General features: G+C 41.1%; 1 protein-coding gene across 1 annotated transcript in view; it reads right to left on the bottom strand.

The window, feature by feature from the left end:
- Positions 1–11593, bottom strand: part of ELMOD1 (ELMO domain containing 1) — a 42214-nt gene extending 30621 nt beyond the window's left edge. Inside the window, exons 1-4 of the mRNA XM_029911956.1 lie at positions 11531–11593; positions 7372–7517; positions 7204–7232; positions 4436–4533 (exon numbers count right to left, since the gene is read on the bottom strand). Coding sequence (XP_029767816.1) covers positions 4436–4533; positions 7204–7232; positions 7372–7516 — 272 coding nt within the window. The 5' untranslated portion in view covers position 7517; positions 11531–11593. The remainder of the gene's footprint in view (positions 1–4435; positions 4534–7203; positions 7233–7371; positions 7518–11530) is intronic.
- Between the last annotated feature and the right edge of the window lie 366 nt (positions 11594–11959).

Raw genomic sequence — 11959 nt, 5'->3', positions numbered from 1 at the left:
AAAAAAAAAAAAAAAAAAAAAAAAAAAAGCCGTGATCGCTATCTAAAAAAAGCCGCGATCGCGATCTGCAGTGGCAATTCGGAGGGAGGTCCTTCACTCCCAGGCGGAGTGAGGGACCGTCCGCCGAATTGCCGCCGAATACCTGGAACTGCCGCCCCTGTCCGGAACGGCCACCCCAAGCACCTGCTTGAGAAGCTGGTGCCTGGAACCGGCCCTGTCAATAATAGACTTAAAAGTGGCAATTCTTCTACAAAAAAACTTCAAAAACAGACTCCAACGAGAAACTGAAGAACTGGAATTAATTTGCAAACTGGACACCATCAAATTAGGCCTGAATAAAGACTGGGAGTGGATGGGTCACTACAAAAACTAATTTCCCTCTGCTGATACTCACACCTTCTTGTCAACTGTTTGGAATGGGCCACCCTGATTGCACTGGCCTCATTAGCACTACAAAAGTGATTTTTCCTCCATTGGTATTCACCCCTTCTTGCCAACTGTTGAGAATAGGCCATTTCCACTTTAACTGAATTGGCTCGTTAGCACTGACCCCCACACTTGGTAAGGCAACTCATCTTTTCATGTGCTGTGTATTTATACCTGCCTACTGTATTTTCCACTCCATGCATCTGATGAAGTGGGTTTTAGCCCACAAAAACTTATGCTCAAATAAATTTGTTAATCTCTAAGGTGCCACAAGGACTCCTCATTGTTTTTGCCAAATCCAGGAAATCTCTTAAGCATATGCTTCAAGTTAAGCATGTGAGTAGCCCTGGGGAAAGTTAAAAATGTGCTTAAATGCTTTTCTAGTTTGGGACCGAAGTGCTCAGTGCTTTATAGGATGGAGTCCTGAAGCTCTGGTTTGATTGATCACTGCTCATCTGGACCTTGACTTTGTACATCTCTTCTGAAAGAAGGCAACTCTTCTAAAAGATGGCAGAGCCCACAACATCATGTTGCGTCTTTGCCACCAAACACCATTTCCAACCGAGCTAGCCTATCAAAATAACAAAAAGGCCTCACCTTGCTTAGCCCGTGAGAAAAGTGAAATGCCTGAATTGGCCTGGCTATCATATCAGCAGTTAATCAAGCCATACCTATCTTTCTTGTAGTATTTACTCAGTCTTGTCTGACCCTTTACCATTTTGCTCCTCTGAATTTACTCCAACCTATCAAGGTCTTTCTGATACTGAGGTGTTCTGAGCATGGCACAATACCTGAGGTGTGCTCTCACCAGGCACAGACAGAAGGTGTGGCAAATGAGATAGCATCCATCAATACATCATTTTTGCTACAGATGAAGTTACTGAACCCCATCTAAAAAAAAAAAGATGTATTGGAATTGAAAAAGGTTCAGAAAAGGGCAACAAAAATGATTAGGGGTATGGAACAGCTTCCATATGAGGAGAGATTAATAAGACTGGGACTTTTCAGCTTGGAAAAGAGATGACTAAGGGGGGGATACGATAGAGGCTTATAAAATCATGATTGGTGAGGAGAAAGTAAATAAGGAAGTGTTATTTAATCCTTTTCATAACACAAGAACTAGGGGTCAACAAATGATATTAATATGCAGCAGGTTTAAACAAAAGGAAGTATTTCTTCACACAACGCAGAGTCAGTATGTGGAACTTTTTGCCAGGGGGTGTTGTGAAGGCCAAGTATAACAGGGTTCAAAAAAGAACTAGGTAAGTTCCTGGAGGATAGGTCCATCAACAGCTGTTAGCCAGAATGGGCAGGGATGGGGTCTCTAGCCTCTGTTTGCCAGAAGCTGGGAATGAGCGACAGGGGATGGATCACTTGATGATTACCTGTTCTGTTCATTCCCTGTGGGGCACCTGGTATAGGCCACTGTCGGAATACAGGATACTGGGCTAGATGTACTTTTGGTCTGACCCAGTATGGCCAGTCTTATGTGTGAATGAGAGTGAAAGAAAGGGAGAGATGGGGAGAAAGGCAGGTAACCGTAGAGTAGAAAGGAGCTTTCAAAATGGATATGGGAACACTCGAAAGGCATACAAGTGCCTGTTTACTATGGGAAGCAGAGATGCATATAGCACTGAACAAAACTGGAACATGCTGAGCAGTTTTGAGGACAGATTAAAGCACTGACCAACACACAACATCTGTGCAAACATTGGGGTGACTACACAGATATGAGCTAGGACTCCACAGATAATATATTAATGCAAGCTCACACCTGCCTGTTTGAAACAGTGTGAAGGCTATAACTGGCAGGGCTGAGGAGCATGGAGGGTACACACAGAGGGTAGAACACTTACTCAGTGGGGAAGCTACCAAGACACTGAATTGCTGACGGGAAGAGAGAGAAAGATCCTTATTTCATACAACACAAACAACTGAACCCTAAGGTGTGAAGTAAATACCTGCTGAAATCACTGTGCTGTCACTGCAAGAGCTGTAAACTACAACTCACTATTAGGAGAGAGAGAATTTTACACTGATCACTGTTTAGTGGATATGATTTTCTCTCACCTCTGTTTTATGAACTTTGTTTAAACTAAGATCCCTGGGGTTTAAGACCACTGGGAGTGGGAATATTCCCAATCAGATGTTCCCAGAAGTGAAGGGGAGATCAGGACTGTAATGTCCCTCAGGTCCCTGGTTGAAAGTATGGACCGGAAGGTCCTGTTCCCCATGGTTGATGTTGCTGCCCAGATTGGAGGGAGTGTGAGGCCTGGGGAAAGCTGAAATATGAGGGGTGAGAGAAGAATTTGAGTGGGAAAGGGGCTATTGCCTCCCTAGTCTGGAACATGCCATCATATCACAATTATTATTATTACTGTAGTGCCTGGAGCCTGGGGCCCCATTGTGCTAAGCACTGTACAAACACATAGTGAGAGAGTCCCCAAACAGACAAGACAGACAAAGACGTGGAGGAAAAAACAGGCACATTGAGATTAAGTGATTTGCCCAAGATAAAGCAGCAGGTCAGTGCCATGTCTGGGAATATAAACCAAGCCTCCTGAGTCCCAGCCCTATTCTTTAAACCACACTACATCACAATGCAATCTCTCGTATCTATTTATACTAATCCTTCTCTTCAACAATTCTCAGTTTGACACTGTCTGTGAATTTTAATCAATGTTCTGTTCACTACCCCTTCTAGATCATTGATAAAGATGTTAAACAACACTGGACCCAATACCAATCAGTCCCTACTAGCCATCTTGTTTCAGATGGATTCATTGACATTTACCTTTAACCTTTGTTTATGGTCTTTTAGCCAGTAATCAGTCCATATGGACAGTGTTAATACCCAAGCCAATTTTCTCTCTCAAATTAAGCTCCAGAGCTCAACCCCCACTTCCCCAGCAATTGGTGAAGCCATATTTTAATGTTGCCCTAATTATTGCCATTATCACTATCAGGATTTGAACCTATAATGTGATGAACATGATGGCATTCTTCCCTCCGAGTTCTTACTTTACCAAGTCCCAGGCAAGAACTCAGGGCTATTCTGCTGTTGAATGTGTTGGCCAACATTTTTCAAAGGCGGCTAGTGATTTTTGGGTCACTCAATTTGAGTCACCTTCACAGATTTTTAAAATCAGAAGGGACCATTGTGATGCTCCAGTCTGCATAACCTGCAGGTTACATCTGAGTTATACAGATGACCCACATTACACAGACCACATTATTTCACCCAGGGCTTCCTGATCTAGTCCATTCACCTGTGGTTAACTACAGTATCTCTTCCAGGAAGCATCCAATGTAAGAAAAGAAACCTTACAGGGATCCAATTTTCAGAAGGTGTTTGTCACTTTCTTCAAAATCAAGCCACTGTAGGGTGTCATAAATTGGACACCGAGAAAATCGAGGTAACCCGAAAATCATTACTCCTTTTTGAAATACCATCTTTTGCATGAGAAATAAAACCAAAGTCCTGACCACTTTTGGTCAATGACATCTTGTGGCATTTAAATAAAAACAAAAAAATAAGAGTGTTAATCATGTTGCCCCGGTCAAAATTCCAACTTGGGCAAGTTAAAGGAGAATTTTAGTTAGAAATCAGAATATTGTTTGAATTGCTTATGGTATGCTTCTTTCTTCCCTGCACTAAACTGCTATGTAATGTTGCTGTGCATTGCTAAAAAGCCACGATTTTTATTGCCATGAACACCAACCACAGCTGCATTTCATCCCAGGGGGAAGTGACCACTATATAGTTTGTATATCAGTTTATAAAAGACAGCAAGATTCAGAAAACCACCAAGTAAAGAGGCACAGGACTGTTGCCAATTATAGGCACCATAAGAGATTACTTATTTTTCAGTAGCGTTATTTGGACAAGAAGCACAGAGCAGATTCACACTGAGAAATAAAGCTAAGCATGAAGGCCTGATTCTCCATAGAGACAGACAGTAAAGACAGCAACAGTTCCAAATTTTCTGATAAAGAAATAAAAACTTACTGTGGGTTTATATCTGGATTAATCTTTTTCAGTTCCATGATGTCATCTATAGTTTTTTCAATGGCATCTGGATGAACACTTACTGAAGTTTGCAGCAGCTGGAAATATGTTTTAACATAAATTAACTACTATATGATGACATTTAGTGGATACTCATTGTGGTGGAATGTTGTGCACATGAGGACTTCTAGATTGACAGCCTGGGAAATCCAAATTTCTATCTGCACACAGAACAAATACACCCTGGGCAGCCCTTCCAATGTGTTTAATCCCTCACCTTGATCCTGATCATCCCCCCTCCTAGTGAGGAGCCAGATTACTTTCCCAGGCTCACTCAATCCTGTACATCTCTATGGTGGTTGCCAACTGTGAAGATGTTTTGTATTTGTGGACTTTTGTCTAATAGGAACTAGTCTGAGACCACTAACTCAGAAAATATATCTGCATTTCTGGCCTCCATTTGGTATAAAAGTACCAAAGTACATAGTATACTGGAGTGTTGTGTAACTGACACACTCTGGGCATATAGCAATAAAGCAAGAATTTTTTTTTCATGTATTCCAAGTGATCCCACTACAAAGATTAGAGATGCACAATCTCTGGAGGGAATTAATAGGCAAGAACTTCTGAATCATCAAATGATCAAAATCTAGCAAGAACTCAGAGAAGTTCAAAATGGATTGAATCTTTTGAGAATCTGCTCTGGCAACCTCATTTGTCACTTGCACATATGTAAAACAGAATCACAGAAACGTAGGTCTGGAAGAAACTTCAAGAAGTCATCTAGTCCAGCCCCGCAGCTGAGGCAGGATTAAGAATACCTAGACCATCCCTGATAGCATCCAAGCTGTTCTTAAAATCCTCCAAGGATGGGGATTCCACAATCTCCCTAGGTAACCTATTTCTGTGCTTAAAACAATCCTTATAGTTAGAAAGTTTTTCCTAACACCTAATCTAAGTCTCTCTTGCTGCAAGCTAAGACCATTATTTCCTGTCCTACCGTTGGTGGATTTGGAGAAAAATTTATCACTGGTTTTCTTTATAACAACCTTTCACATATCTGAAGACTTATTACATCCCCCTCAGTCTTCTCTTCTCTAGACTGAACATGCCTAATTCTTTCAAGCTTTCCTCATAGGTCATATTTTCTAAATGTAGATCCATACTTTCTAAATGTAGAGCCATACGTTCCATTTCCATTAGTGGCACTGTAACATGTATAAAGTAGATGCCATTTAGTTTATTTTGTGAAATCTGTTTGTAATGCAGATATAAATAGCATGCTTTCCAATGACACTGGATTTCCCTTCCCAGACAGAAGTGTATAGTTTAAAAATAGAGTTTTTATGTTTTCATGCTCTTCACTTTAACTTGTGCAATGTATTTAGAATAACAGCATTCTAATTTTACAGTTTGAGGAGAAAAGACTGAGAGGCTGTTTTTAATATTTTTATGAACATTCATGAAAGTGAGGGACAAAAAACACACTGCCCAGGTACTTCTACATGTCCCCCAATCACCATAAGGTACAAAAGTAATAACCCCATTTTTACAGATAAGGAAACTGAGGCACAGGGTGATTCAATGAATTGCCCCTGGTCACACAAGAAGTCTTTGGCAAAATCAGGAACTGAACCAAGGACTCCCAAGTCTTAGTCCAGTGCCTTAACCACAAGATCATCCTTTTTCCCTTTTCTTATTTGTCTCCATTACTGCCTACAACGTACTAAGCATTGTATAAACACAAATAGTTTCCCAATATAATTTTGTTGAACAACTCAACCTTATCTTGCAAAACCACCTGCTACTCTATCCACAGACTTCTCCTGAGGAGAGGCTGCTATTTATGCTAGTGTGTCAGTCTTTATATAGGTTATGAGGTGGGAAAACTAGTGTGCTAATTTTGACAAGTGAACACTGTGATGGAGTGCCTACCCCACACAGGCATAGAAGGGGTTAATCATGCCCTGCCCCAGAAGCAGCAATGGAGGTGAGTCCTCCGAGAAACCCAGAGAGGCAGTCTGAAGCACAGCCAATCAGAGAGTAGTTGTAAAGAGCACCCAATCTGGGCCCCGGCGGGCTGGGATAAAAGGGAGCTGCAGGGTCAGTTGCTGCTGGGAGCCCAGGGAGTAAGGACTGTGTCCCTGGAGGGACAAGAGAATTAAGCACCTTGGACAGAGCAGCTGCCAGCAGGGACTGGGGGAGTGAGAGGGACTCCTGGCTGGCTGCTGGGCCTGAGCAGCTGAGTGCCCTGAGGTGAGGGTGAAGAAGGTGCTGGGGCCATGGGGAAGTGGCCCAGGGAAACAGAGCAGCATTGACAGAGGTTACAGAGGAGCAACGGGAGGCTGCTATTTACAGAGTCCCTGGACTGGGGCCCAGAGTAGTGGGCAGGCCCGGATCCCCCTCTCCCCACTAAAGAAATGGCTGGACTGTTGGACAGTTCCCCCCTCCCCTCCCTTGGAAGGTGGAAACACAGATTATGGCATAGCCTGACAGCTGAGTCACAAAGAGGATGCTGCAGTTCTGGGAGCGGAGAGAGGAGCAGAGAGAGTGCCAGTGTGCAGACCACAGACGAGGGCATTGGCCTTGAGCTAACCTGCAGCAAGACTAGGAGGCAGCAGCGCCAGTCTGGTGACGAGGGCTGCACCCTGGGACAAACATGTTTTCCTCTACTGTTAAATTTCATTTGACAAATTGGAAAGAGGCCTGCTGTGAAATGCTGAGTGGAAAAGTATATGGGAGAAAGAGGGAGAGAGAAGTTCACTCACCTTATTTTTTGAACCCCTCAGTGATGTCTCTGTTAAGAAAACAATTATTTAAAAATGTAATTATCTCAGTTCATTTTCAAGGCAAACAACATACACTGGGCGTGTGTCGTGGCCACACTCATGGACAAAGAACAGAAATGTGAGGAATACCAGGTATTTTACACTTACCTATCTTCATAGTTCTGCTGGCCCCAGGCTTGATATTGTAACAGATCCTTTGTAATTCACATCGTCCCGTTAATTTCCTCACCACAAATTTCAGACAGCGCCACAAACATTTACAGTAGAAGTACAGGCACACCTGGACAAACATTCTGTCAAAGGAAACCTTAAAGTGAGAATTTGGAACTGAATTTGTCTAAACAAAACAAGTAAGATTTTAAGACACCTAACTGTATATCTGAAGGACAAAACTTTTATACAAGGAACATATGGAGTCTTATTCTGCAATAGATTACTTATACATGTAAGGTTTGCAGAACCAGGCCCTTCAGTTTTACCCAGTTAAAAAAAACCAAACCATGAATCAGCTCAGAAAAGAATCCCCAAAAGAATTTTAGTTCTATGAAGTTCCCCCCCCCTTAATATAGGAGTTTGTGTGCATAAGTCTTATTAATGTCAAGAGGAATTATGCCCGTATAATAAGGGATGTACAGACCTCAGAATGATTATAGTACTGTAAAGTCTAGTGAGCCACAACTCCTTAATTCTATATCCCGCTTTGATACAAACTCTAACCCCTTGGGCCAGTCACTCAACCTCTCATCTTGACTGAGAAGTTAAAGGACTATTAATACTGATTAATACACTGATGATACCTAATTCCCAGGGGTGCATGAGAATGAATGGCCCTAATTAGGGAAAGCACTGAATCTTCCTTTAACCAGGCCTTTAAGTGGCTGTCCTGAACAGGGATGATTCCTGAAGAAGGGCCAATGTTTGTTCAGCCCTTTGAAGATGGGGAGCAGCCATACAGCAGTGTTTATAATAATCACACGTCACAGAAGTCTGGATACCCTGCAGTTCTGACGAGGATTCTATTTTACATTCATGTTAATATTGTGTTACTAAAATAAAAATTCTAACAAAGTATCTTATTGCATTTATTATGGTACTGCTTAAGGACCAACCAAGGATGGAGACTGTACAAACACAAGGTAATAAATGGTCCCTGCCCCCAAAGAGCTTACAGTCTAAATAGACAAGACAGGGAAAGGGATATAACACACAGAGTGAACTATGTGATAGCAGCAAGTGTTCCACAATTATTATTATTATTATTAGCTGTGTTTAGTTAGGAGGGGATACGATTAGTAAAGCCACAACAACATGCCTGCAGTTAAAGCAATTTTCACAGAACTGTGACTATTATGTGCAGAAAAACCTTCAGACCCAAGAAATGCATTCTCAGAGCAAATCATCCATGTAGTCCTTTTACTGTTGTGGATCTGAAGGACCAGATCCTGCAGTGTCAAATAACTCTTAACTCCCATTCGCTTCACTAGGAGCGGAGGGAAGTGCAGGAAGCACTCAGCACTCCAGAGGATGAGACCCTAATTTCAGAAGCAACAGTCTAATTGCAAAAATAGTCCTGATAATTGGGAGAATGACTCATTAATTTTCAATTGTATTATGTTAAAAGGGCTCAAGAAGAGCAACCCGTTAAGTTCCACATCTCTCATTCTACTATAATTTTATATAGAGGAAATAATGTGATGAATCCTATGTAAGTGCCAAGAATATTTGGAAAACAGATTATAAAGAATCTACATATTTGGCAACAGACTCCGAATTTAAGCTTATATATCAAGTTCTTAAAATTAGTTATATTGAAATACTAAAGCCTTGTTTACACTTCAAATGCTTTGGCAGTATAGCTATACAAGCAGAGTCCCCTAATATAGACGTGACTTACGCTGCCAGAAGGAGTTTTCTGTCGACACTGTAACACCATGTCCCCACATGACAACAGCTATTCCAACAGCAGCACTATTCTCTCAGCATAGCTGCATCTGCACTCGGGGTTTGCAGGCATAGCTATGCCAGCTAGGGTATTTGTTTTTTAAACACACTCCAGACCAACATAGCTAAGCCAACAAAACTTTGTAGTGTACACCTGGCCACTGTGTAAGATACTCAACCAGTGAAAACTGGCTCAGCATTAATAGAGCAGCATCAATTCACAAGAGCACATTTACACTGAGACGCTAAGGCCTGCTCAACACAAGAAAATTAGACCAGCATAACTAGGTCACTCAGGGGTGTGAAAAATCCACACCTCAAAGTGGCCTAGTTAAGCGGACCTAATCCTAGTTTCCTCTGGGGGAGGTGGTTTATCTATGCCGATATCAGCGTATGTAGTGTCTACACTGAAGGGCTATAGCTGTGCTGCTGTAGCATTTTAAGTGTAGACATACCCTAAGGAAAATTAAGCCACAATAACTAAAGGTGTGAAGATAAAAAGTGCATTAAACCCCTGTGTAGGTGCTTAGTTCGCTTTAGTTTAATTTAATCCTCTTTGAAGGAGGATTAAGCTAAAACCAAGGAAGGCCACTTTACATCTGAATGAGAACATCCACATGAGGGTTAAATGCACCTGAACTAATGTGCTTTGACTTTACACCATTAGTTAATTTGTCTTAATTTGTCGAAGTGTCCCCATGTAGACGTGCCTTTAGTGTTTATGCCACAGGAAGTCTGTATTTTGGCTTCAATCAGAAAGCCTGAAGACTTCTAAGGGCTTGTCTACACATACACTGATGCAACTGTGCCGCGTATGGTGAACACGCTCTATGTCAGCAGCAAAACCTCACCGCCGACATAGCGCTGTCCACACCAGCGCTTATGGCGGTGTATATTATATCCCTCGGGGGAGTGGTTTATTCACACCCGAGCAACAAATTATGCAGGCATAAGCTGTAGTGTAAACATAGCCTAAATGATGTGTCCCCTCTGGTATCTGAATCAAATATACACAGACATGGAGAATACCCCAGTTGCTAACACTAAAATGTTCTTGCACATTAAAAAAAAAAGGTGAGGATTTGCTCCAATATATGCCAGGCAACCAACATCTTAGTATTAAGAGAGCAAACAAAACAGCAGTCAGGAAAAAAAAATCCCACCATTAAGCAGATGCATAGACATTGTTAAGGTCTTTGCAGCAGTCAGAAGTATAAATCGGGCAAAAGGAGAGAATAAAATGTGTCACGTAAAGGCAGCCAATGTCTTCATCCATAATCTTCAATTCTGCTCCTGCAAAAACAGTCTCTAAAGCTGGACATTTCAGTACTCCAGCAGTCACATATGCCCCATGAGTCATTGTGGTTGTTGCTATCCTGGATTAGGTTACTATCTTCAAACAAGAAAACAAGCACAATTCAGCAACAAATACCTGATGAAGTTGATGGAACATTAAAGTGCTCTGCTTCATCCCTACTAAGGCAAAACTCCCAATGGAGTAAACGGGAGTTTTATCTGAGAGCACTGATGGATGGGACCCAAATGGAGTAAGACAAACAATTTGCTTTTTGATCACTGATCTGTGCTGTAAATCAAAATCACATACTATTGGTGTGCAGTGCATTCCATGATTATAATATACTTCTATTTCAGCAATGTCTGTAGGCCACGGTGGTCGTCTCTTCTTTGCATATAGAAGAAAGATCCTTTTAACTTCAAGCAAGCTGTTCAATCAAAATGTTTATTTCCAGTGCATAGAGAATTACTCTTATAAACAGCATAGCTCCTTTATAATAACTGTATGATTGTAGTTAACTCATTCCCTTGGAGCTTAAACATTACAAGCCATCTTTCATTACTGGTAAAAATCTGGTTTCATGGAGAACAAATGTTCTTGGAAATGGATAAAGTGACAAAAACTTGCTAGTTGTGACATGTTATTCTGGCACTGCCTTTAGGTTCAATGATGAAACATGCTTATAGTGGTACAAGGAGTTTGGACTTCAGAGCTGTTTTTCCCTGGTTCCAATTGATGTTCATCATTATAATTTTGTGTATGGCTTGTACTAAAGCATGGCTATCCCCGCCTATAAAATGTGGATAATGATAGTGACCTCCTTTGTACAGCATTTTGAGATCTACGGATGAAAAGACCTAGATAAATGCTAGGATATTTTTATTATTATTAACCGAAGTACAGCTATTAAAAATGGATCACAGTGCTACAGAATGACAAATATACTGTATATGTGACTTACCATAACACATTTGACAGTGGCTGTTTTTAATAAAACAGACTGCATTAATTATAATTATGCACCTAAAGTAAAAAAAATAAAATAAAAAATCTTTGTTTTGTAGATACCTGTAATGTTATACTACTCGTCCATCTTAACCTTGTGATAGTGGAAGTCTTCTTTACAACGAGAATGGTATGAACAGTTACTGAAATTTGTTTTCAATTATTATTTTTTTTAATAAAAATGAATTCTTGCTTGCAGAAATCCTGTAATGAAAGCACACTGCTGATGAAATGGGCTAGGTTTTTATTTTAAAGTGAACTGACAAATTCCTAGACACCCACCAAGTGAAACAAAGCGATTAAGAACTTAAAAAAAAAAATCTAGTGCGGCATTACAGCATGATCACTGAATTAGGTTGGATGACACACAAATGACTGCCTCTGGCAATATATGCCAATACCTTCCAAATTCTCATGGAAATAGATTCCCCTTCCTCCCCGCCCCCAAGCTTGCTCTGGGTCTGGCACATATTTTCTTTGCACAGAAAATGT

The sequence above is a fragment of the Terrapene carolina genome, unplaced genomic scaffold (assembly GCF_002925995.2).
Source record: "Terrapene carolina triunguis isolate 2854851 unplaced genomic scaffold, T_m_triunguis-2.0 Scaffold138, whole genome shotgun sequence".
NCBI lineage: Eukaryota > Metazoa > Chordata > Testudines > Emydidae > Terrapene > Terrapene triunguis.
This window is presented reverse-complemented; position numbering and strand designations above follow the sequence as displayed.